Genomic DNA, 25,445 nt, shown 5'->3' with positions numbered 1-25,445 from the left:
AAAGCGAAGTGTGCCACCATTGTCAGGGTGATGTCACCTACGCCAAAGCCAGTAGGGAAGAAATGATGTCTTTCTCAGCCACGTGGCCTCAAATTCACTGGTTTTTAAAGTCAGCTAAAAGCAAGTAACATTTAGAAGCTTTATTTAGGTTGGGTTTACATGAAAAATATCAGGCACTATTTGAAACCACTCCCATGAACTCCCACTTGAAAAGCAGAGACACTCCTGAGGGCCAGCAGGCAAGTATATTTGGGGTTTCATTCAGGAAAAAATTTTTGCTAAAATAGCATTTAATGTTCAGTTAAACATTTCTTATCATCTATATTTTTTCTAGTTATAAGAGAAAGATCTTTACAGCTGAATATATTAAGATAATTTAAGCTGATCAGTATGTGCCTAGCATTTGGTTTTCCCTGTACTCTCTGACACTGACAAGCCTGGACCTGAGGTGCTTACATGCCAGCTGTGACTGTCTGCTGAAAAGCCTTGAGTAACTAGATAAACATACAGCTGCCAACCTAACGTTCCTACACTTTGGGGTGAGTGGCCCAGGAAATTCACTCTTTGTCATTTTGACTTGGTTTTGAAATGGACCTGGGCTGCATTCCAGCTCAAAGAGCCATTCTCTTCCAAACACTCCTAAATTGTCCCAAGGAGCTCATTGTGGCAGCGGATGATTTGTGTTTGGCCGGGTGTCCTGATAGCAAAAGCTGTCTGCTGTGGCAGGCCACAGCTATGGCAGGATGTGGAATCACATCCCCAGTGTTTTTCTTGATGAGGTTGTCTTTCAGAAAACAATCCCCTACCCCATGTTCAGCCTGACCCCGCAAGCGCATTTTGCAGGTGGCATTCTTGAACTCAGAAATAAATCGCGTCCGATGGCAGGGTGACTGCTTTATTATGTCAGAGCAGCTTGTCTGGAGCAGTACCTCAGCACCAGGGGTTTTCGGAGACCAAAGCTGTAGAACTGCATAGAGCTAGCAGTTAGTTACTAGTTCACGCTGTGAGGGATCAGAAAATGAAAAATAGAAGTGGTAGAGAGTTTTCAAAAGATTTTTCTTAGATAGTGCACATGGACAAATCCCTGTTTATCCACAGAACTATAAATTTATGTCTGTTGTCTGGCCCTAGGCAGGCCTGAGTCCTGGGACCAGTGATTGCCCTATGCACACAGGCCCAAATGCTACCTGGGGACTGGGGTGGGGGATTCACAGCTCAAAGAAGCCAGGAATTAAGAACCGGAGAGCATCACAGGACAGAAGGAAGAAGCTTCCAGAACTCCTGATTACAATCATTATTAATCTTCTCTGTAAATACATGTGTATATGAGTGTTCAGGACTTGTTTAAAAACAATTACAGGGAGCTGTGACCAGAGTCCTGTTTTATCATACTGCTCTCAACTTGTCAGAGTATCAGTGAGATTTACTTTACTAGGCACTTGAAAGAACAGAATAAGTGTTCTATGAACAGACTTTGACCACTGATGGACTGAGGAGAAAACAAGATGCCGAGAGAGAGCCTTGCTTGGTCCTGTTCATCTCCATAACAAAGTCACAAGGTAGACAACCCCATTCTACAGTTCTGTTGTGGCCAGCTGGAAGAATGATGAATTGTTTCCATTTTTTACATAGATACAGGCTGGTTCAGATTATCTGCTCATCCTCATATGAGCATCTTTCAAAGCATTGGACAATTTTACCTGTTACCAAATTTCCAACTTCAAACATACTCATTGTATTCCTTTATTGTCCTTTCAGGGTTTGAGACTTGTTCCTTTTTATGTATTCTCTCTGCCTAAATAGCAGTTTCCAATTTTATTGATATTTTCAAGGAAGTAGGTTTGATTTTTGGTTCCCTATTTCATGAGTATATGCATATTTTTGTGTGCACATGTGTGTGTTTGTTTACATGCATGTGGGTACATGTGTGTGCAGGTGCATATGCACATAGACGCACATGCCTATGGAGTACTGCAGTTGACACAGGGCATCTTCCTCCTTACTTTCCACTTTGTTTACTGAGGCAAACGATACTGGGGAAACCCAGGGGGCACGTGCTGTGGAGGCTTTCTTGCTCTAGAGAGCATAACTTGGGGAGTTGCAGTGCAGACTCATCAACAGACCCCAAAGCCACCATCAGCCAGCAGATTCCAATTCCTGTGTCTTACAAGTTCAAAGGATAAATTTCCAAGACAGTGGAAGGAGAAATTTTGCCGTGGGTGAGAACTCAAGGGAAAGACACAGAGTTTCAATAGAAGCATCAGATTCCAAACAAGGCTACCATCAAGGGTCCTTGCCTAGGGTTAGGAAAGCTTACTGGGCTACACCATGGGGCTGAGCTGGTCAGTTGAGTTGTCCTACCCATGAGGTGTCCCTGCTTCTCTCCATCCCTGTGTCTGCGTATACTTTCTGGTACACATGCCAGGCTAGTGAAGCATATAATCATGCATGCCTTCCAGACAGCAATGGTCCCTAGAGTTATTACATAGAAGGAGGAAGAGCAACCAGAGCACAAACCAGTGCGGTAACCATTTTTTTATATTTCTGACCTCACAACAGGACAGAACTGTAGATAGAAACAAGAACATTTCCAGGTTTTGGATGAGGCATCGCTGGTTCCAAGGACTGGAAACAACTCTCCATTTTCAAGGTCCTCATACCAGAGCTGCCTGGCGTGTTTCTGCCTCCTGTTCACAGGGTCTGTCAGTGAGGAAGTGGGGGCTCACCAGTTTGGGCCAGCTTCCCCCGGGGATCTCCTGTCTCTGCCTTCAGAGCGGAAGGGATTCTGTAGGTACTGGGGGTACACAGTCTCTTTACCTGCTGGGCCAAGTCCCCAGCCTGTTTTTCTGGCTTTCATTTAATGATTTCTGCTGGGATTACTGTCTTTGCTTGGTTGTGAGTGCTCTTCTTTTCCTGGTTCCTGGAGCGGAAGTTCAGCTGACTGCTGAAAACCTTGCCTCCAGCTCTGTCCGTGCCACTCTTGTTCCCACAACTCTGCCTTTGCTGCTGCCACCATCTCCAGAAGCTGTATTTCCATCTTTAGTTATGTGTGTCTTCTCCTGAGATCTGACTTGTGTCATTTTCAGGTGTGTGCTATCTAAATTCCCCATATTTGGAGGTTTCCATGCATCTGTCCTTGATTTCCATCATGTCTGCTGTGTTCAGAAAAGGCCTTGTATGGTTTGTTTTAAATTTGTTACACTGTTTTATGGTCCAGTACATGGTTTATCTTGGTGGTATTTCTATATGAATCTGAGAAGAGTGTGCACCCTGCTGCTGGTGGGTAAAACAGCCTATAGATGTCAATTACATCCAGTTGATTGACAGTGCTGTTCAGTTCAATTACACCCTTGTTGGTTTTCTACCTGCTGGATCTGTCAGTCATTGATAAAGGGGTGCAGAATTTGCCAAGTACAATAGTGAATCCCTACCTCTCCTTGCTACTTGTATCAGTTTTTGCCTCATGTATGCTAACCCTCTGATCCTAGGCACATATACACTAATGACTGACAGGTCTTCTTGGATATTTGACCCTGCTATCATTCTATAATAACTGTCATTATCCCTGATCCTTCTCCTTACCCTGAAATCAGTTTTATCCAAAATGAATACAGTTATTTCAGCTCTCTTTTGGCTAACGTGAACATGCTGTTTCTTTTTCTGTCCCTTCACTTTTCACCTGATGTGTTTTTTATTTAAATCAAGGTTTTGAGGAATATATTATTCGGGACTCCATTGGCTTTTATAGACCGTTGCCCATCTGAAATGATTATTAACACATTTGGAACGCTATCTGCCACTGTGGTAACTGGTTTTTCTTCACTTCACTTGCCCTTCATTTAGTTTTAGTTTGTTTTCATTCTTATCTATCATGTCTGCTCTTAATTAACCATTTTATTATATTCCTCCCCGCTCTCAGAGTCTCAGCTCAGTCCCTACAATGTTTTTGTATGCTTGCTCTAGAGTGTGTAAATGAATCCATTTCCAAATACTACTGCTTTTCTTACAGTTAAAAGATTTGAACAGTTTTCTCTCGTTTCTCTTGCCAGACCCTTACATGTCACACTGACATCACTTCCTCTGGTCACCAGTCAGGTCACTGTTACTATGACTTCATAACAAAGAGTGTTATTTGGTAGAGTAAGAATAACTGAAGATTTCATTTTCCCTCTGTCCCTAGAGCTGAATTTACGACCTCTTTCACATTTCTCTCCTCTTTAGCCTTTCTTGTGGCACAAGTCTATTTGTTCTGAAAGTAAAGTAAAATATGCTATCTACACTTAGAAAAATGAAGCTACTCACAGTTTTAGCTTACAGTGTCTGCCGAGTTGCCAACATAAAATCATTACTGTGCACCACACACACAACAGACTGTATAAATTCAAGAGCTGTATGACTTACTAGGTGTTGGAAAGCATGCCTGATATATTACATGGAAGTATTTGCAAACAGTGAGCTGGAGTTGGATTAACTCTACAATATGTCTGGAACAGAGGAAAGCTGCTGAGCCCCGTAAGAAAATCAGACTTCATTATACACAGTCATCTACATCCGTGCTCCCTAACAGGAAGGACTTTGTTCAGATTACATCATTAAGGTTTTTTGTTTTGTTTTTATTTTATTTGGTTTTGGATGTTTTGTTTTGTTTTATCAAGACAGCATTTCTCTATGTAGCCTTGGCTGTCCTGGACTTGCTTTGTAGACCAGGCTGGCCTCAAACTCACAGAGATCTGCCTGCCTCTGCCTCACTGAGTGCTGGGATTAGGCTTGTGCCATTGTGCCAGGCAACCCATTAGTTTTCTTTTTGACTTTCTATTGCACACATTCTCTGCACTCAGAAGCTGTGCCCAGAACAGCTTTCATGACACTCTGGTAAGACAAACACAATGACAAGTGCAGACGTTTTTTCTGGGGTCTGAGTTTAGTCATCAAAGCAGATATTGGGTTAAGAGTCAAGTATTCCAGAGCAGGGAGTAAGGACTGTGGCCACAGAGACACCGTGAAACACCACAGGTTCTTTAGGAAATCCTGCTTTTATGTACTTGTAAAGTGTGGGCCTTCTCAAGAGCTTGGCCACGGATGGAGGGTTTCACCTAGGCTTTCCTCAGCCAGAAAGTTTTGGACAAAAATTTCTTCACTAATCGTTAGATTCTTTAGGAGAAACCAAACCTCTACAGTTCATGCACAGAACTCAGTCTATGAGCTGCCTCTTTGGAGGCTTTATGTGTGTTTAACCTCCATGCTGTGGAAGCATCCATTTCTTAATCAACTGCAGCTATTCTGGCTATCCTCAAAAAACCTACTTCTTCTTCATGTGCCTTCCAGAGAACAACAGGTCAAGCCTTGGGTGCTTCCACACCTGCCCTCCAGTATATTTGAACACATCACATCCCTCTTTTAGTGGATTCAGTTAAAAAAAAATGTTTACTTTGCCAAAAGGTAAGCACAGAACCCCCTAAAACCAAGGCAAAGGCAACCATGGTACAAACTCCTCAAAAGCAAGTGATTAAATCTCATGTTGGCACTTCCCAGAGCTGCTTGCATGTGCCACCCACAGACTTCAAAAACTGTGTGTTTGCAAGGTGTGGTGCTGCGTGCCTGCAATCCTAGTGCCTGGGAGACAGACACAGGAATGATACCAGCGTGAGTCAAGCCTGACCTACTTAATGATTTCCAGGCCTGCCAGGGTTATACAATGAGACCTGCCTCAAAAAAGCAAGCAAGCAAGCAAACAAAAAACAAGTGTGAATTTAATGAGAGCTTTAAACTGATAAAAATCTCCAAAAACGTAGCTGCCTAATTGTGTGTGAAGGCTGTGAAAGGAAATGCAGTTGTTCTGTATCTACCTTGCAGTCAAGTGACAGTGATAAAGTGGGGACCAGTGCTAATCTGATCTCTTTCCCCTAGGATTTTCAGACTGTCCTACCATCATTTGAACTCTTCTCAAAGTTTGGAAAGTTATATTCAAAAGCTGGAGAAATTGTATAAAGGTATGCACTTTTTGTTGAGCACTTCAAAATGTATACTAGATACATAAATAATCATACAAGACTGAGTTAAATGTAAAGCACTTTAAAATGCTATAGTAATATTTATATAAGATAAAAATTCCATAAATTTCTTTCATTCTAATCTGATGGTTTCAATGTTTGATTGTATTTTTCAAATCTCTTCTCTAAAATGAACTAAAAATACATTAACAGGACTAACAAATGTCTAAGGTATTCTTTATCTTTTAATTAAGTAACACAGTAAAGGTTTGCACAGTGCCTGAAAATATACCAGTAGTATTCCAAAAGCTAAAATGTTTCTCAGTACTTTACTAATATACTGTAGTTAAAGATTCTTTTTTTAATATGTGCTTTATTTGAAGTATCAGATACCTCGAGGGATAGGAAAGAGTCTAGGGTCTCTGGTAATTATCAAAGTTTGCAAGATAGACAGAAAGAAGAGATAAATATTAAAATTCAAGAGCCAAAGATATTTTAGAATAAAGAATTCAAGAGCTAAGATATTTTAGAATAAAGAAATGATTGCAGTTGAGCTAAGATCTTAGAAAGTATTGTGTGGGTTTTTTTTGTTTTGTTTTGTTTTGTTTTGTTTTTTTCAAAACTTAAGTAGGTACGAGATGAAGGACAGTTGAAAGGAATGGGCGAGAATAAGAAATCATGTGTTGTTAGTCAGTGTCTTCAGAGGCCAATGGCTTCTTGTCTGTTGGACAGAACATGGTATGCATAAAGCCTTCTTGATATTTGGTATTCGTATTCCCTCTATTCATGTATATCTCTGAAGGCTTCTATTTGGGTGTTAATGTGTTAAAGCAAATACTAATACTCATCACTTAACTGTTTCTAAGGAATAAGTGAGCAGAAATAGAAAATGTTCTAAGGAAATAGAAAATATTCTGAGTGTATACACACACACACACACACATATATATATATTACCAAGTAAAAACACGGTTTCAAAGCTTCAAAGTATTATTGCCATTGAATATTGATATATCTGTGACCAATAGTATTTTGCAAATGTGTGGGCAACTTTTAATTTAAAATTTATCCATTCTACTTATTTATAATGGTTTTTAAAGAAATATTTCTGTGTGACACTGCTTCTGGGACATATGAGTGAAGTCATCTATTCATGCCAGATAAAGAACTGATGATGGAAAAAGTCACCAAACCACCAAATTCCAACTTGTGACCTAGAGAATTTATTGGATTAGGATTACTTACAATAGTACTGGTAGAGAGTTACGTACAGGAATGTGGACACCTTAAAGGCAACTCAGCCCACGGCAACAAAAGTGACAAGTGACAACAAAAGTGACAGTGGCAACCCTGGAGAGCTCTGCATGGCTTGTAGGTAGCTCAGTGAGACAGAGTCTACCTTCCTCAGCAGCTCTTACTGCTTCTATAACCTTGAGCAGGGAGCATCCCTGTGAATCTGGTTGGTTTCAGAGACTTTGAGACTTGTGAGTTGTTTACTCCCTGACTCTTAAGAATCCTCCTTTAGAACTTCCCGAGTCTTAAGAAGCTTCTCTCTAGGATAAAATGTTTTAATTCAGAGGAGATTATTACACAACAATATTGGAACCAACCTAAGTGCTGGTTAATATACAGAAAATTCAATTAGAGTGAATACAATGTAATTCTGTGCTGATATAAAAATGTTAACAGATCTTTACCTACTGATCTGACAAAATGCCTACCTTGTATTTCTGAGAAGGCCACGTTTACAGCCACTGTGCAATTTGATTGTGTAATAGTGTGTGTGCATACATATGCACATATATACCTGCATATCTATTCAAACACATTTCTATATACTCATTTATAAGTAAAATATGTATATATGCATTTATATATCGCACAAATGGTAATGGTGGCTATCTCTGGCTGATAAGATTTTCATTAACCTTATTTTTCCCAGATTCAACTTTATATTTCATCTTATTTTTTAATTTTCATTTAACCAGACAGAGGCAGTGTTAAACCAAATTCACCCATAAAGCTTAATCGTCCTCCTCTATAATTGCGAACATGTGGACATTACAATTCTCCTTAGCCATGATAATTTCAGACACAGTTATCATTTTGTCGGAAGATAAAATACTTGCCAAATTGTTTATGGTGAAGGAGAAGAGCAAAAGGAACAAATGTTTCACATTGGTTCTAGTTAAAAAGCCTGGCCCACAAAGACACAAATGTGGGGCAAAATTTAAAGACATGTTCATGAACTCAGCTTGATGTCTTACATATTTTGTGAATTAGCAACATTATTAATTTATTTCATTTGCCTTTGTAACTGTTCACCTTTTGTAACCTTTGATAGCTTCCCAAATCAATTTCACCTAAATAAAAATACCCTGGGCCCCATCGGTGTGTGCTGTCTTTTCAGCTCCATTCATGCCACCAGATAGGAAGTCCCTAGTAAGCAGAGTGGAAAGACATTGTCGTGAGAAGCTGCGACCAGTGTTTGTATTTATGAATGGGGGTCCCATCAGAGTCCATGCAGCATCTGGGGAGTTTTCCTGCATTGTGTTCTGATGAATATTCCCAGGCTTCTTTTGGAATGGGCTTTGGTCCATCCTGTCTTTCTGCTAAAATGTGGTTTCATTTGGAAGACAGATGAGTTTTAATTAAATGATTATTTAGACATGAAAAGCAATGTTCATTTTTCACCATTCTGTAGGCATCCAGCATATGAATGACTCAAAACTTGAAAATGAAAAATAAGTGTACCTGGGTTGGGAAACAGAAAAAAATGGAAACTTCCATTGTCTTTGTACAGTGGAAACAGTATTATAGCCACTGGGTAAGGAAAATGAGCTGTATAGAATGAAAGCAGTAAACAAGCATTTGAGCTACACATTCACCTGCTGGAGATTAAAATTTTAAGCCACTAAGAAAAATTATGAAACCTGTTTGTTCATGCCAGCATTGTACAAATTTATAACCTTATGTTTGTCACAGAGAGTTGGAAAGGAACAAAGTGAGGGCACTACCATATCGCTCTCTGGTTGAACTGTCCTTAAACAAAGATTCTGTTTGTCACTCACCCACTTGCTCATTGGAGCAGCTGCCTGTGATTTTCAGCAACTGAGGCAGATTGTTCAACATATCATGTATTTAGTGACATCTGTCTTCAAGATTGTTAATCCAGATATGCAGTCGGGGGCACCAGAGAGCTGGGAGAGCAGGCTCAAATGTCAGGGAGTCAATGCAGGGCCTTGGCTAAAGCTAGGAGTACTGAGTATGTTTGAACTTGCTTTAATAAGGTACCTTTTCCCCCCCTCATTGTGCTGATTGGTTTTAGAGAATGAAAGAAGATGTGATGTGGAAATGAGGTGAAGATGAAGTGAGCACAAAATCGAAGATGCCACTGTCCGGAGTTCCAGACTCTATCTCCATGACTGATCTCACTCAGCCTTGATCTCAGTCTGGTAACCTCCAGGCTCTCCATCCTCCCTCCCACCCTCTCTCCCTCTCTCCTCCCACTCTCTCCCACCCCAACCTTTTCACCTAACTCTCACTCTCTCATCTGTCGGGAGAAATAATTAAAACCATTTCTGGTTCATTACAAAACTTGATAGTTTGAGAAGAAGTTACGAAGAAGGATCTTAGAAGAACTAACCAGGTTTACCAATAAGCCAGACTCACTGTGATTCAATAAACTATAACTGTCGTTCTACAGCTTATGTGCGCTGTGTGGGAAAGGGATACGTATGGTATTTGTGGGTGAGGGAGTTATATGTGAGCATGTGGTGTAAAGCCATGAGAGTGTGGAGGTATTTCAGATTTCCTTTGGGACAGATGACTTTGAGAACATCTGTTAACACTGTATCCCTTTTTCTTACCCAAACTGCCATCAGTGGTTCTACTGAAGTGGCTATATTCTGACTCCATCACTCTACTTACAAGTGATGTGCACTTTGCTCTCAGTCCCTTTTTTTGCTAGACAGCAATTAATAACAGCTAATATGTACATGGAATAACAAATGATTTGAAGTATGGATAATGAGGAATTATTTAGCATAAAAGTTCTTCCCTGAGAGAAATAATGACACATTATCCCAAATAGACCTCCATGTCTGTTTTATGACACACCAGACCTTGAGAGACAGAACAAATCTCTTTCAGCCTAGGCAGAGACCAACAAGAGATCAAAGTAAGAGTACCACCACAATCCAACTGGACTGAACAATGAGTTTTCCTGAGGTTGCTTTTAGGAGTAGAAATAGCTCAAAGAAAGACAGCTGCATTCACCCATGCCCATTCCCACAAGGGTGACAGCTCACTAAAGCTGGAAACCTAGAGCTTATTGCACAACTTGTAGGCAACTGTACAAGTTAAAGCATATTTTTTTCAAGCTTCTCTGTTGGCCTGAACCTCTTCCAGGCAGCTCAGCTTGTTTGGCAGTGTCTTTCAGCCATCTTTAAAACTCCTATTATAGGAACAGAAAAGGGAGGGGCCAATTGCATCTGGTCAGTTTCAGGGACTTCCCAACACTTTTGAGTTGTTTAGTTTCTGGCTCTTAATAGCATCTTGCAGGATGGAATGTTTCTTCCCAGAAGAAATTGGTGCACAACAATGGCCTTGAACTTGAGATACAAGAGAAACAGGGCAGAATGTGAGCCAAGCACAGGTGTTCTCAAACTAGAAATGTATTTGCAAGCTGCTTAGACGGGGGCAGGAACAAGGCCACCTGGTGTGTGGCTATTCCTGTATGACTCTGAATTGTGATCTGTTAAGAAGCCAGTCTCTTAAAAGCTTCCTAGTTTATCAAAAGGCTTGAGTTTTCCTGGGATATTTATGTTAAATAAAATGAGGTCCCCGTGTCCTTTGGTTCCATTCAAAATGCATCCTCACAATGAAAACTTTACTGGAGCTAGTGTGATGGTTAATAATGACTGTCAGCTTGAGGGTCTAGAGTCCTCAAAGCGACACTCTCTCTAAAAGCATGAGGACCTGAAGTCAGATCTACAGCACCCAGGTAAAAAGCAGAGCATGACTGCGTGTGCAGAAACTCAGTGCTGGTGGGAGAAACGGCCCTATTCTAAGGGCTTGCTGCTCGGCCAACCTGCAGGAATAGTGAACTTCGTGTTTATGAGAGAGCCTGTCTCAAAGGAATAAGGTGGAGAGTAAGAAAGGAAGGTGCCCCGTCGCCTTCTCAGCCTCTGTGTGCTGGCACGTGGCCATGTGTGCAGGCTCACTCACATGTATGCACCACATACATACTGTGCACACTCCAGTCATGTACCAACAGATAAATGACCTGCTGTTACGTTTTAAACAATGAATATTCTTTCACATTACCATTAGAAAATTGATTGTAAAAACTATTAGTTTTTCACACAGTTATTTGCTCAATGGCCTGAAAATGCACAGATATTTTGAAATATTTATGCCTAAGATGTTTCATTTGTATTTTTGTTATTGTGGAAGCACAAACACATCCCAAGCAGAAGAATACTTCCATGGATAATAATTTTACTTAAAATATTTCTTTTCATCAAGTAGGTAGAGCACACTTTACAGATTTTAGAGTAAAGAAGAATGCAGTAGGCCCTAGAATGGACACCTGTCTCCAGACTTCTCCCCTCTGCTTCTTGCTGAGATCCTTAATCATCCCTCTAGCAGGCTCAGAAGGGAAGGAAGAAGGCACAAAGGGAAAATCCATTTGCATGTATGCGGGATGGGTCTTGGCCAGAAACCTCAGGAGACAACAGGTAAGAAACTTGAAGGTCCAAGTACACAGCAAACAGTCAGGAGTTTCCTTTTCTGTTCCATTTACAAAAGTAGACTTTTGTTAGAACATGACCAGGAAAGAATCACACAATGCAAAACCACACGCCTGGCTACGTTAAAAAGACAGCAATAAGGCCAAGCCACCGGAGCGTATGTGCCTCCCCTGTGCACTGCTGTTTCCCTGGAGGCATTTCTGCTTTTTTAACATTGCAGAGTCAAAGAACTGAAATCCAGGCAGGCAGTGACAGAGAGGAAGCCACAAAGCGAAGACAACTAGGTGCTGAGTTCATGGATATGTGGGAGGGAGAATCACTAAATAAAATCCAGAATGCAGCAGAAAACAATCACCACTAAGATCAGGTTCACTAATACTTCACAATCTCATGAATGCTGAGTCAAAGCCGCTGGACACAAAATATAGAAATAATTGTTTCATCTATTTGGAGCTAAAAATGCAGCTCTTCTCTATGGCGATTTGAGTTATTCTAGTCACTATTAGTGAGGACTGGGGTCTTCCTAGTCTGTGTTTGATACTCTGTTCCTTTGTCTTAGTTGTAGATGTATCTTTCAAGAATTACATACTTTCCTGAAAGGATAATTAACTTTATCAAGCATGTGAGGCAAGAATGCAAGGGGTTGAGGCAAATGCCACACCGCTGGAGAGCATTCTCTCTGAAGATGGTGGTCTTTAGCCTCCCCATTTTCTTATGTGAAAAAAAAGGCCCAGAAACAACCCAGATGTCCCTCAGCTGAGGAATGGATAAAGGAATTGTGGTATATTTACACAATGGAATACTACTCAGCAATTAAAAACAAGGAAATCATGGAATTTGTAGATAAATGGTGGGAACTAGAAAAGTTCTTCCTGAATGAGGTATCCCAGAAGCAGAAAGACACACATGGTATATACTCACAAGTGGATATTAGACATATAATATAGGATAAACATACTAAAATCTACAGACCTAAAAAAGCTAAAGAACAAGGAGGACCCTAGGGAAGATGCTTAGTCCTCATTCAGGAGGGCAAACAGGAGAGACATCAGAAACAGGAAAAGACAGGCAACAGGGCAGGAACCTACCACAGAGGCCCTCTAAAAGACTACCTAGCAGGGTATCAAAGCAGATGCTGAAACTGATAGCCAAACTTTGGGCAGAGTCCAGGGAATCTTATGGAGGAAGAGGGAGATAGAAAGACCTGGAGGGGACGGGAGCTCCACAAGGAGAGCAAAAGAGCCAAAAAATCTGGGCCTAGGGGTCCCTGCAGAGACTGATGTTCCAACATACTATCTACTTTTTAGGAGAAGCTAAAAATACATGAAATTTCTTGTCAGACATTGACAGATATTGCAGTTGTAAAACTCATACAGTGGACGGGCCAAGCTGGATTCTTCTTTAGGCTCCTACTTTGGTCAACCATAACTATTTCAAGTACCAATGACATTCACTATACCTGCTATATTGGCAACGTTTCTTAAGCTTGCCTAGCCTCAATTTCTTTACCTAAAAATTTGGATAGTAATTCTTCCAGGGCTATTAAAATGCTAAAGTCACTTAGCATGGCCCTTCTGATTCAACATGTCTCAATAAATAATTCTTGATATTGTTGGGATTGTTGCAGTGCTGTCTGAGGCTAACAAGTTTGGCGAAATGGTGGCATTGGAACAAAGGCAAGCACCTGGAGCTCCCTACACCCGTCTTCCTCTTTCTTACTACTGCTGTCCTGACCTAACTCTTCCATGGCACTCCTAAAAGCCAGCACTGCTTATTCAAAATGGTGATGAACACTGAGCAGGTAGACAGCTACACCATGGCCAACCCCAACTCACTCTTCTTCACAGACATATTACACATGGACTTGTGTTAGACTGGCTAGTTATCACAACAAATATCTGATGCAGTTTCAGAAGAAGTGGCCTGTGTTGCTTGGCCAGGAACGTTTTTGAACACAGGGTAGACAGGAAGCAGACGGAGCAAGGAAGAGGAGCTGGACACGCATGGTATATAGCTCCTAAAGATGTATCTTCAGTGTCCTCTTCTTCCAGAATTTCCCAAAGTTTCCAAAACTTCACAGAACAGTGTGAGCGTCAGGGGGCCAAGCATTCACACTTATGAGACCTTGTACCTCAAACCATTGCAACCCTCAATTTCTAAAACTGCATTCCTGTTTTTACTAAACGTATGACAAATTTCAAATGTTTCTGTGGACTCAGTGATGGGTGAGAGGAGTGCAGCATTGTTTTCTGAGGGACACACATTCATAAGTTCAAACTGACTAAAAAGGGAAGTTTGGTTCATGCCTCTCTTTTTGCATGAAATTTTTGTGCCATGTTAAGCTCTTCAGTTTTTCAGTAGTCGTTAAGGGCTCTCTCATGAAGTGAAAAACTGCTGATAATTACATGTTCACATTAGCTTTTCTGACTCAAATTTTACAAACATTACAAGTTACAACCTTTTATATTTCAAAATCTATGACCTTATGTATTTGGTAATTCCTACTGGAAAAATAAGCCAAATGAAAAACAAGATTTGGCAGATAAAAGCAAATCCGAACATTCAAATGGGCAGTGAGTGATAGCCTCAAAACGGGGTTCACGCCACACATTTGACCACTGTAGTTAACTTTAGCCATTTAAAATACATACTTGCCTATGTTTTATTGATATTTACATTGGATTCCTAAGATTTAATGATTCAATATCTATCTCATAGCGAATTCACAGTTATTTTGATTAGTATTTCCAAAATCATGTGGATTTAGGAATATCATCCTCATATTCAGCAAATAAATTAAGATAGGAAGATAAGAAAAATTGAAGACTGCCCCCAGATCTAAGCTGAGGGTTCACTCCTGCCTGTGGTTGGTCGTTTCACATTGTTGAGAGCGGTCCTCTGGAGCCATGCTGTATCCTCAGCACACACCTGTGCCACAGAGCATGTACCCATTGGCTGCGACCCTGGGAAGTAGTGCATCCTTTGGCTACCGTGGCTGTGCTGACAGCCGTCTCTTCTGCTATTCATTTTAGGCCCAGAGAGGTTCCTTGTGGTGCTGCTGTGAAGGAAGGGGGATGCCTGCATGCATCCCTCTTGTAGCAAATCATTTTATTTTCATGAGACAAAGTTCAAGGAAGGGAACAAAACAAAACCTGAAATCACATTTTTCCCTGAAGAGCAAGGTTCTTTTTAAGGAACATGCAATTGTGTATATGTACGTGTTTGTTTGTTTGCATATGGGCACATGGCAAACATTAGAAAGTACTCAGAACATTTTAAATGTCTCCCCAGACATCACCCAGAGAAACATTTTTGCTGTCATGCCTTCTGAAGCTCCTGACTTCTTATATGAAAACACTCACTCTCCCTTTAAGGAAAACTGTGTAGAAATGAAGAACACAAGTCAACGTTAGAAAGAGCCCGTGATGAGGACATGCTGAGAAGACAGGCTGCAGTGGACCCGGCACCTCCCGCCTTCATTACCGCGCCTCCAAATAAATCTCTCTGCTCTTCTTGAGCAGCAAATAAAAAAATCAAGCCGCAAGATATATGTGTGTGCTGCTGGTGATGAGTCTCATCATCCGTCTGCGGAACGTCCCACACGCCAGCCTGAAGACAGCTGCGGGAGAATTAAAGACTTTGCCGGTCCACAGCAGAATCGGGGAGGCCGTTTTCCTATGGACGCAGGGCTTTCATCTCTGTCTCCTGAGAGCTCCCCACCTTTTTTATTCTGTGGCAAATGTGCTGATTGCTGGGGGCATAATAACTGATCACCTGCCTAACCTTTCAGGGTAGCCAATTGGTTTTAAATCTATAGCCCAAATGGGCTTGGTAAATTTCATCTTGGCAAAGACTCCTTGTTCAGATATACCAAAATTCACACATTGGGATCTCAAATTCTGACTTTTTAATAGACGATTATGATGATGAATCTTGTCAACTAGAGTCAAGTAGAAGCAAATATCTTAATACATCTGTAAGGCATCATCTAAGTTAGGTTAGCTGAGGTGGGGAGTCTCAGCTGAATGTGAGCAGTACCATTCTGTGGGCTAGAGTCCCAGACTGAACGCCAGCAGAAGCAGCTGGCCACCACTGGCACTTGTCTTTGTCAGCCTCCTACTGTGGACACTGTTAGACCAGCCCCTCCTGTTCTTGTCACCATGCTTCCTTGGCCATGATGGACTATATTCTCTGGAACTATAAGTAAAAATGAGTCTTCCCTCTGTCTCTCCATCTCTCCTTCCCTCCCTCCCTCTCTCCCCTCTGTCCTTCCTTCTTTCCTCACGTTGCTGTTGCTAGATGGGTTGTCATAGCAACAGATAGGTAATATAATGTTTCATTTCAAATATACATCTAAGAACACTTAAAAATGCTACTTACAGTATATGGTAGAATTCAGATACTGCCTTATATTGGGAAGGAACTTCAGTGGAAACACAACAAATTCATCTAACAATTATGTGTCCTTGTACATGTGATTTCATTGCAAGTGACCTTTCCATATGGAAAGTAAAGTTTTCTATTGTTAGAGATTTGAGGGCATGAGGAGAAATTCCCAAGAAAATTGTTTACTCTCTCACCCTCCACGTTGGCCGGAATCTTCCTTGCCCCTGCCTGAGTTCCTCCAAGGCTTGGAAATTACAGTATGTCTTTGGAGAGGGTTTTCCATGTTAGATTTTTATAACTGTTTGTTAGTCAACTCTTGTCATGGGGGGCCAGAGTCTCACTTGCTGGTCTAACCTGGTGCTTTACAACAAGTTGCTGCTCTGTTCTGCATGGCTGTCCTGCACGTGGTTGGAAAGATGCCAGTTCTTTCCCTCTTCTGTGTTTATACCTTTAGGCTCCTCAAGTCTCCCACTGGTTGGCTTCACTCCCTCTCCATGATGAGCAATCCTAGCTAAACTAACCTTCATGTCCGCTCACCTGTGCTCAGAAGCCTCTCTCTGTGGCTATCTAAATACCCACTGCCATCTGAATTGGAAACCAAGTCAAAACCTATTTTCTATATTTCTGATTTTAGCTTCAATAAAATAAAGTTCAGTAGAGATGGAGAAGGAGGTGCAGATTTGAGCTTTTTAATACTCTGAGCATGCCCTGTTTTGGGTACTGGTCCAAGCTTGATGTCAGTGCTTCCTGCGCTTCAAATTAAGATAAAGAATTTTAAAAGGATGTCAGCTGTGTCCTTGATTACTCAGATTCCATTAAAGAAAACGGTATTGATGTGGTCATGGGGAACAAAATACCTGTAATTGTCAAAGTCCTTAGTGCTAGATTGCTAAGGAAAGATGGCAATGAAATCTGGTAGCTACATGAGAGCATTATATGAATTCGTATTTCATTTAGATCAAGACATGACTAATTAGCTTTTTATTCGAGTCCTTATATTTCACAGTTATGTCAAACACCTTGAATCTAGAATATTCTTATCTGACAGGAATACATAATTAAAGTTCACTTCAAGTTTTGAGTAGAAGCATTCTGACTTTGTAGAACATTTCTTAAAGGATGCATTGCTCAGAATCCTAACTTCCTCCCTCATTCTTCATCGTCTTGTGCCAAAAGATCTGCAGAACATTCTGTCTCTGTCGAATGAGATCATGCACATTGACTGCCAAACTCTGGAGAGGCCAGTAGGTATGTAGCCTCCATCTGTCAACAGCAGGAAAACTGAAATTTAAGGATGAATAATCATTCATACAACTCTGTGGCTCTTTCTTTGTGGATAACTTTTTATGAAACCACTAGCTAGAAAAACACAACAACTCAAATAAGTATGAAGTCTAGTAGATATTCTTCGTAAAGCTGCTTCCAAGCAAATACAGCACCTATTTTCCTCCCCACTCCATTTGGCCTATGCATTTTATATACAGTGGTGACCTACACTAAACACTGGATACCTCCTAGGGATAGAATTCATTGCAGTAGTAGCTTATTTTGTTTAGTTGAAAAACCCGAAAGATGGTCTAAATACTTTTATTTAAAAAAAAAAATTTAAAGTCCCGCAAGATGGCTTTGGAAGCTGAAGGTACGTCCCACCAAGACAGACAACCTAGATTTGATTCCCAAGACCTACATGCTGAACAGAGAGAACCAACCCCCGGGAGTCGTCCTCCAACCTCCAGCCACAGCCTGCCCTCTCCTGCAAAACGTTTAAAGTGTAACGCAGAGTTTGGGGGTCTGGAGAGACAGCTGAGAAGTTGGGAGCACAAACTGTCCCTGCAGAGGACTCGAGTTCCCAGTACCTGGAGTAGGGGGCTCACAACTACCTGTAACTCCATCTCCATAGGATCCTGCTGCTGGCTTTCATGGGCGCGCACACACACACACACACACACACACACACACACACACACACACCATGTGCTTAAAAGAAAAATTATTTTTTTTAATTGGAAAACATATTTCAGTGATTCTGTTTAGTAACAATTCTGACTTACAGATGAACTCTAGGAAAACTACTAGTGAGCACAAAACAGTTTTGGAGCAAAATGAGTCAGCACCTCAGACAGAATACTGCTGAGTTATAGTACATAGGCTCGGGGTAAGTGTTAGCATCAGTGACTAGCTGGTAACACAGAACTTCTGCTGATAGATTGTGCTCATGAAGGAAAGACTACCCAGCATGCCCTTCAAGTCTGCGTTGGCCATCTTGACATATCAGGCTTGGTTGGGTGGACTTCTTCCTCACCATACAGTGGTCAAAACACAGTCAGATCCCCATTATCACTGCCTTGATTGACCTTCTAGTACTGCCTTGACACAACCAGAGGGATTAGCATCCTAAATCTAAATGTTTTACACAATTCCTGTAGGTAAGCAATGTTTAACTCACGTGGACTTCTGAAAATGGACCGGTCTGGGATGGTTGGTGAGAGGGTAATGAGAGGCAGCACTCTGGAAGACTGATGGCGGATCCACGCTGAGCATGAGACACGCATTTGTCTCCAGCACTCCCAGGGGAAAAGATGACCGAACGACCATTGCCTGCTCCCGGTTTGCAGTCGTTCACTAGGAAGCTGAATCTCACTGCAGGAAAATGGTGGTTTTTAAGAGTAGGTGGATCTCATACGTATGTACACATGCGCGTGTGCACGCTCAGACAGACTTACACGTAATTAAAACCTTTTTAAAAGTGTACAGTGTATCAGACCTTCAAAACTGTGGATTAGTCCTGACACTTTTTTTTTTTCTTTGAGACATAATTCTGGGCTACCATTCAACTTTTCTCACTTGTTTCTGGTCTTGTCCTCAATATGTACTTGAGCCGTATTTTGTCATCTAAATGTTACTTTACTAAATAAATAAATCTGGAGACAGTGTTAGTGTTGCTAGAACTTGGGGGGAATTTTGGAAATTCTTTCCCACAAAAAATAGAAAGGAATATGTCAGGATAAGTGTGGCTGCACGTGCCTCTAATCTCAGCACTTGGAAAGTAGAGGCAGGAAGATGGTAAGTTTGAGGCTAGCCTCAGCTACTTCCGGTTGAGAGAGCCGTGGTGAGGCTCTCGTGCTCATTCTCATGTTTGCAGATCTTCATGCTACTGCAATAGGAGGTGGCTTTCACATTGCTAGTCTTCCTGCTAGGACTGGGCTTGAGGTGTTGAATTTAGACACTAGTATCTTACCCCAGCGGTGCTCAAAGCATCTGGACACCATCTTCTCCAGAAGAAGACCAAGAGAAGTCCTTCCGGAGGCCTCCGGCAGCCCTCTGGTAAGATGGGAGTAGCCGGACGGGGACAGGCAGGATGAGCTTGCTTCCCAGGCTGTTCTGTGCCTTCTCATGCAGCACCCGCCAGAGGCGCTGGTCCAGTGAAGTCATCGGCTTGGGTGTTGTGCTCTGGAAAGCCAGGGATCTGAGGAGCCTTTGAACAGAACATAGTAGTAGCGCCTCCCGTGAATCTGCTTGGTCCTCAAACGCAGAATTGTCCACAGTGGGTGTCCGGGCTCGCTTTGACATGCCCAGGTCTTTGAGGCAAAGAAAGCTGAAAGGCCTCAGAATCAAAGCCTCCCCAACCTGCTCCTGTTTCTCCTCCTGAGACAGGAAGAGACTTTTCTCTGTAATCTCTCATCTACCTGAAAAATGGATCCGCCAGAAAGGAACAGGTAACTTTGATCCCACCCTGAGATTCCATTGACGGGGAAGACTAAACCCTGTCTCAGCGAGAAGGACTGAAGAATGGCCCCACACCTAGACAGGCTGTCACAGCTGGTTTTTGTTCTTTGCTCCATTCTGCCTCCAGAGAGAATCAGAAACGGTTAATCGTTGTGCCCATTCACCTCCCAGGAAAAGTCCTGAAATACAGTCTCCTTGCCCTTTCTCCAGGCCACTGCAGGGAAGGTGTGTGGGTTCTTGGTCTTCCTGGGGCTGGATGTGTTCAGGTGATGCCCTGTATACGCTGACTTCCATGTCCTTTCTTTCCTTCATATGTCTATCGTATGTTCATTTTAGCAAACCTTCAGGAAGACAGAGAGGAATTTTTCCCATCTCCTACCCAGACTTGCATAAGGAAAAAGAATATTGTATGATCAGCTTTATTGCTTGATGGAGAACAAAGGTTATTCTTCGTGTTCTAATTCTCTGGTAAAGTACTTCACAAGAGCTCACAGATGTCAGAACACATTAATCAGAGCCCAAACGGTACACACCACACACGGATTCAAGTATGGGAAGTTTAAGGAATTAAGAACCATAACTGAAATTGGTGTACTGAGAGACGGCGAGTAGGAAGTCTAGAGCAGTGTACAGAACACCAGAGCCGCAGGTCGAAGGAGCAGGACCCTGGCGGAGCATCCGGGGGAGGTTTCCCATCCCCCAGGACAACGAGAGAGCAGGCCCTGGCTCACTGAGTGATGTTGCACTGTCAGAACCGGCCGGAAGGCCATGTTTTGGAGTCCTGGGAGAAGCTACCCATGAGCGGATTCCCCCCAGGGACACTCCGCTCCAAGATAATGTAGAGAAAGCCTGTGGTGGTTGCCCCTTGAGAGCCTGCACAGGCTCGGGCCAGGAACAGCCCTTCCTTTCTGCAATGTCTCTCTACTGCCCTCTGCTGACGAGAATTAACATCATGCCTGCTGACAAAGGGGCAGGTGCCTTAGGAAGGAGCTTAACTGAAGCTTTGACTGCACAAAACAGGCTTTGAAGGGAAGGTGGAGCGCCAGCAGAGAGGACAACAGATAGCTGGTGACTGGCAGCACATCTCGGTGCAGCCTGGACCCTTGTATGCTGGCCAATCTTCTATCAGCTGGACTGAACTCGGAGTCACCTGGGAGACACATCGTGGGAAGGTCCAGGAAGGCGATTCCAGAGAGGTTTAACTGAGCTACAAGCCATCCTGAACGAGGGTAGCTCCAGCCCGCAGGCCGCGGGGCTGTCTGAACGAGAAGGGGAAAGGGCAAAAGCGAGCTGAGCACTCTTATTTCTGCATCCTGAACGCAGTTGCCGCGAGAGCAGCCGCACCACGCTCCTGGTACTGAACATTCCCTGCCACAATGGGCTGTGGAATGAGCCTAAAAAAAAAAAAAACGCTTCCTCCTTCAAGCTGCTTTTTCTCAGCTATTTGTCCATAGCAATGAGGAAAGTAGAAAGTAGTCAATAACACACACACACACACACACACACACACAGACACACATATATATATAATGCTTTTTAGTCTTTGAAATTCTCTCAGACATGTACACTTGACTTACAAGTGTACAAGGAAGCCCAGTCCTTGGAAATGTTTATATTTTTACTGTCAACTGGTATTTTCTTGGATTTATGACATGCTGGTGAATCTGTCCGGCTCTTACTCAATTTTCCCCACCCTTTCTTCTTTGAAACGGTGTCTGAATGAATCTCTGCCACTTTCAGCTTCCTTCTTCTTGCGGATAACTGCAAACACTGTGGAATTAGAGGAAACAGGAGACATCCGCAGTATTGTGCTTATCCCAGCTGATTTCAGTTCTGATTTCAGAACTGGAGAGGTTCTGAGTCTTGGTGGTAGGTACACAGGACCCTTTATTTTCCCTGTCTGCAAGGGTGGCCATGGTCCTTCAGAGAGTTTTACACCAAGTCTCAATGACGTTAAGGATGGTTGAGACCTCTTTGCTCTGAAGGACAAAGATTGTGGTTCCAAATATCACGTTCTATTTGGAAAAGCTAGGTGTGTAAAAATATGCTTCGCTAATGCAAATGTTTTGTGTATGGAGAGGTATGTTACAATTGGTGGTAAGCTTCTAGAGTTCTTGACTCTTTAATGATCCATCTACCGTATTTAGTTCCCACAGACTTTGGAAAATGGGCCTGTATGCACAAACCAGTTGACATATAACTGCTTATCTCTGTTGGCAGCAGCAAATCTCCCACTAGGGAGCTGTGCGCCCAGAAAAAATCATTTGTGTTTGTGTGTCTAAGACCACCTAGAAACTCTGCACTTGCCAGAAGACTTCACAGAGCTCAGCAAGGCTGCACTGTTTGTCCTATAGTTACTGAAGCTGAAGGGTCCAGATTGAATCATCCACAGAAGGAGAAAGAGAGCTGCCTCTTTACTACAGCCTGTTGAGAGCCGCCGCTTCTGTGTGAGTGTGTCTGTTGGCTCTGCCATCTTTTTGTCCCCTCTTCTGTAGTGTTCCCTGAGCCTCAGGTGCACGAGTGCTGTTTTACATGGATCGCTTGGGTGCACGAGTGCTGTTTTACATGGATCGCTTGGGTCTTGGCAGACACAGTCTGTTGCTCTCTATGGTTAGACCAGTGTGGTTTTCGGTGATGGCTTCCATGCCCAAGAGAAGCTTCTTTTCTATGAGGGGCAAGAGCTGCATTTATTTAGAATGCAGCTAAGAATTATGCTGCTCTAGGATAGCGGTTGTAGTAGGTTCTTTTCTAAGATCCATGATCTCACTGCAAGCCTGGGTAATAGGGTTGGGCTTATAGTACCAGGGATGATTTTCCCCATGCTAAGGGGGGCCGTTAGACCCAATTAGACAGCTGTTGGCTATTACCAATATCCAAGCACCACGATCACTGCTCACAGACATCTTGCCATGCCGGTCATTGTGGTTCACACGTGCCGTAGCTTGGTAGGACTATAGATTGCTTCTCCCCTTTGGCAGACCTTCTGGTCTTATGAAAGCTAGTCCTCAGGAAGGAGGCTTTCGGGTCAGATCCAGCTTAAATTTTCTGAGTACTGAGGCTGTGTGACAACTCCTGGGACATACTGCCAAGCAGAGAAGCTCATCTATCCTAGGCCTTTATGGCTTTTGTGGAGTATCTGGTAGACAGATTCCGGATTACGCGGGAGCCTGACCACAGTCTTCAGCCCCACCAGAGACCAAGGAGACTTATTATAATGCCATTTTCGGCACAGACTCTATGGCTGTCTAGCATAGGTCTGATATCCCCACCACAAGTCACATTTTAACGTTGCCTGGTCGTCTCTATGTGTAAGCCACGGGAAAGTCAAGACGGACCAAGATAATACCTAGTTTTAAGATAATGCTGCAGTGATTTCAATTTTTAATTAAGTGACACAGACGTTCAGTAGGCTGTAAAGACCATTCCAATTCAACAATGGTTTAGGAAACAGCAGTATCTAGAGAAAGGACACATTTTTGTCTATTTCTTCTATCAGGCAATAGTTCTTTTTATCTTCTTATTCAGCTTGAAGGGACAAATGCTGTTTTTAAGCCATACTCCCACCCGCTTCTGTCCTTTCTATTCTGCTTAGAAACCCACCCAAATCTGAGGAAAATGAGTGCTTCTCAGGAGATTGTGAAAATTAGTTCAGGCTAATTGCTGCTAGAGATGTAGAGCTTAGCAGCTGTGTGAAATAAGGAGTGTGGGGTGGGGGTGGCCATGTGCTTATATCGTAGCAAGAAGAATCCAGGTTCATCTTAAGGGCAATTTGCTAACTAAGAACTTGAAAGCCTGAAACATGAACTCTCTTTGTCTTAAGAGGAGGAAAGATAGGACAAGACAAGAAAAACAGGAGCGAAGCCATTCCTCAGTCTGCTCAGCCTTGGTCTTTGCAAGGTCCTGTTTCTCCTTGTATCTTTAGCTCAGAAGTTAGACAAGAGCCACAGAAAAGTCCACAGCTCTAGAGTATACTCAGATACCCAGGAAGATGGAGTGTTTCTATGCCACTTTGCAATCCAGGTTAGGCTTCGCTGAAGTGGGATTATTTTTGGAATGGGCTGTTGGTATTTTAGGATGAGACATGTTGGAGCAAAGAGAGGGAAAGAGAGAAAGAGAGAGAAAGAGGGAGGGAGGGAAAGAAGGAGGGAAGGACAGAGGGAGGGAGGGAGGAACAGAGAAATGTGTTGAGCTAGGAATTCCAGCACTCTATAGAAGAAGGCATCTGTCAACAGGAAATGAAAATGAATCAGAAAACCACAGCTGCCATGCCTCCAGATGAAGAGATTTTCAATGTAGAGGAAAGCCAGCCATCCACCTTGAGAGCAGGAAGCCTGATGAAGCCCCAGCTAAGAGACACATTTCCCTATGTGACATGGGTCAGGTCTGCTTCTGACAAGATGTTTAGCGAGAGAGAAGGTCATTTTTATTTTATTCAAGTTGAGTGTGCTCTTGGAACCATCAGAACCTTAGAGATGAGATCCCAAAGACGTAGAGAAAGCTGTCTCAGGACAGGCGAATAGCCAGCCTGGAGGAAGAGGAGGGTGTGACTAACAGAGACACAGAAGGGACCAAACACATAGCATCTGCTCAGACTCTCCTTGGCCTCTTTGAGACCATGACAAATTTTCTTGAGTCTTTGTCTGTCTGTCCGTCTTTCTCTGTCCTGTCCTGTCCTGCCCCTCAGCTACACACACACACACACACACACACACACACGCACGCACACATACACACACACACCTTATTTTTAGGCATTGGGAATCAATTGAGGGCCTTATGCTGAGCAAGCACTCCACCATCAACATACACCCCCAGTCTCACAACAAAATTCCTTTTTGTCAGTTCTTACGCAGAAGGGTGAGGAAGCTTACCCGGTGTTTCCAGGCAGTGTGGCTGGCTTGTGCAGAGAAGTTTTAATCTCTGCGGCCAACCTCAGGGAGGGGAGAAGATAGTGAGCCTCCTGCTTTGATCCCCTTTCTTTCAAATACTCAGCATCGCAAGGAGCTAGAGTTTGAGTTTGTTTTCAGTGCCAAAGCCACTGTCCACCTGCTTCCCCTGAGTGTGGTTCATTGCATCTATAGGAATGGGGTAGAAAGCTAACAGGAAATAATTGTTCTTGCATAAACAGGCTGATGTGTTATTACAAATAATCATGCAGAGTAAGTTGTGATGTCCACTCATGGTCTATGTAATTCTAAAAAGGCTCATTAATTTAATTGAAGGGTTCATTTATTACCAAAACAAAAGGAATGACAAATCTTGCCAAGGAGGAAATGCTTTTAGTATAAGCAAAATTAGCATCGAGTTTTACTAAGTAACAAAGTTTAAGACACAAAAGTGGATCATTAAAGATGCATGAAAGCTAGATATAATGGTACATGCCTATAATTTCAGTATTTGGGAAGTGGAAACAGGGGGGTCAAAGTTCAAGGTCCCTACTGGCCAGGGAACTTGGTTCCCACCAATCAAAGTAATCCTGGAATTGGATAGGGCATGCTACTCCAGTTCCCAGGTGCCCAAGCAAAATGAGGAGACTCAGCATTCCCTGGAGTTCCTGCTTTCTCTTCCAGAAGATTCACTCTCTTTTATT

General features: G+C 42.6%; 1 protein-coding gene across 1 annotated transcript in view; it reads left to right on the top strand.

Moving 5' to 3' along the window:
• Nucleotides 1-9,693, top strand: part of Spata17 (spermatogenesis associated 17) — a 177,464-nt gene extending 167,771 nt beyond the window's left edge. Inside the window, 2 exon segments of the mRNA XM_021638233.2 lie at nucleotides 5,908-5,990; nucleotides 9,319-9,693. Coding sequence (XP_021493908.1) covers nucleotides 5,908-5,988 — 81 coding nt within the window. The 3' untranslated portion in view covers nucleotides 5,989-5,990; nucleotides 9,319-9,693.
• The last annotated feature ends 15,752 nt before the right edge of the window (nucleotides 9,694-25,445 follow it).

The sequence above is a fragment of the Meriones unguiculatus genome, chromosome 11 (genome assembly GCF_030254825.1).
Source record: "Meriones unguiculatus strain TT.TT164.6M chromosome 11, Bangor_MerUng_6.1, whole genome shotgun sequence".
NCBI lineage: Eukaryota > Metazoa > Chordata > Mammalia > Rodentia > Muridae > Meriones > Meriones unguiculatus.
The sequence above is the reverse complement of the archived record's forward strand: the minus strand, read 5'-3'. Positions and strand labels throughout refer to the sequence as shown.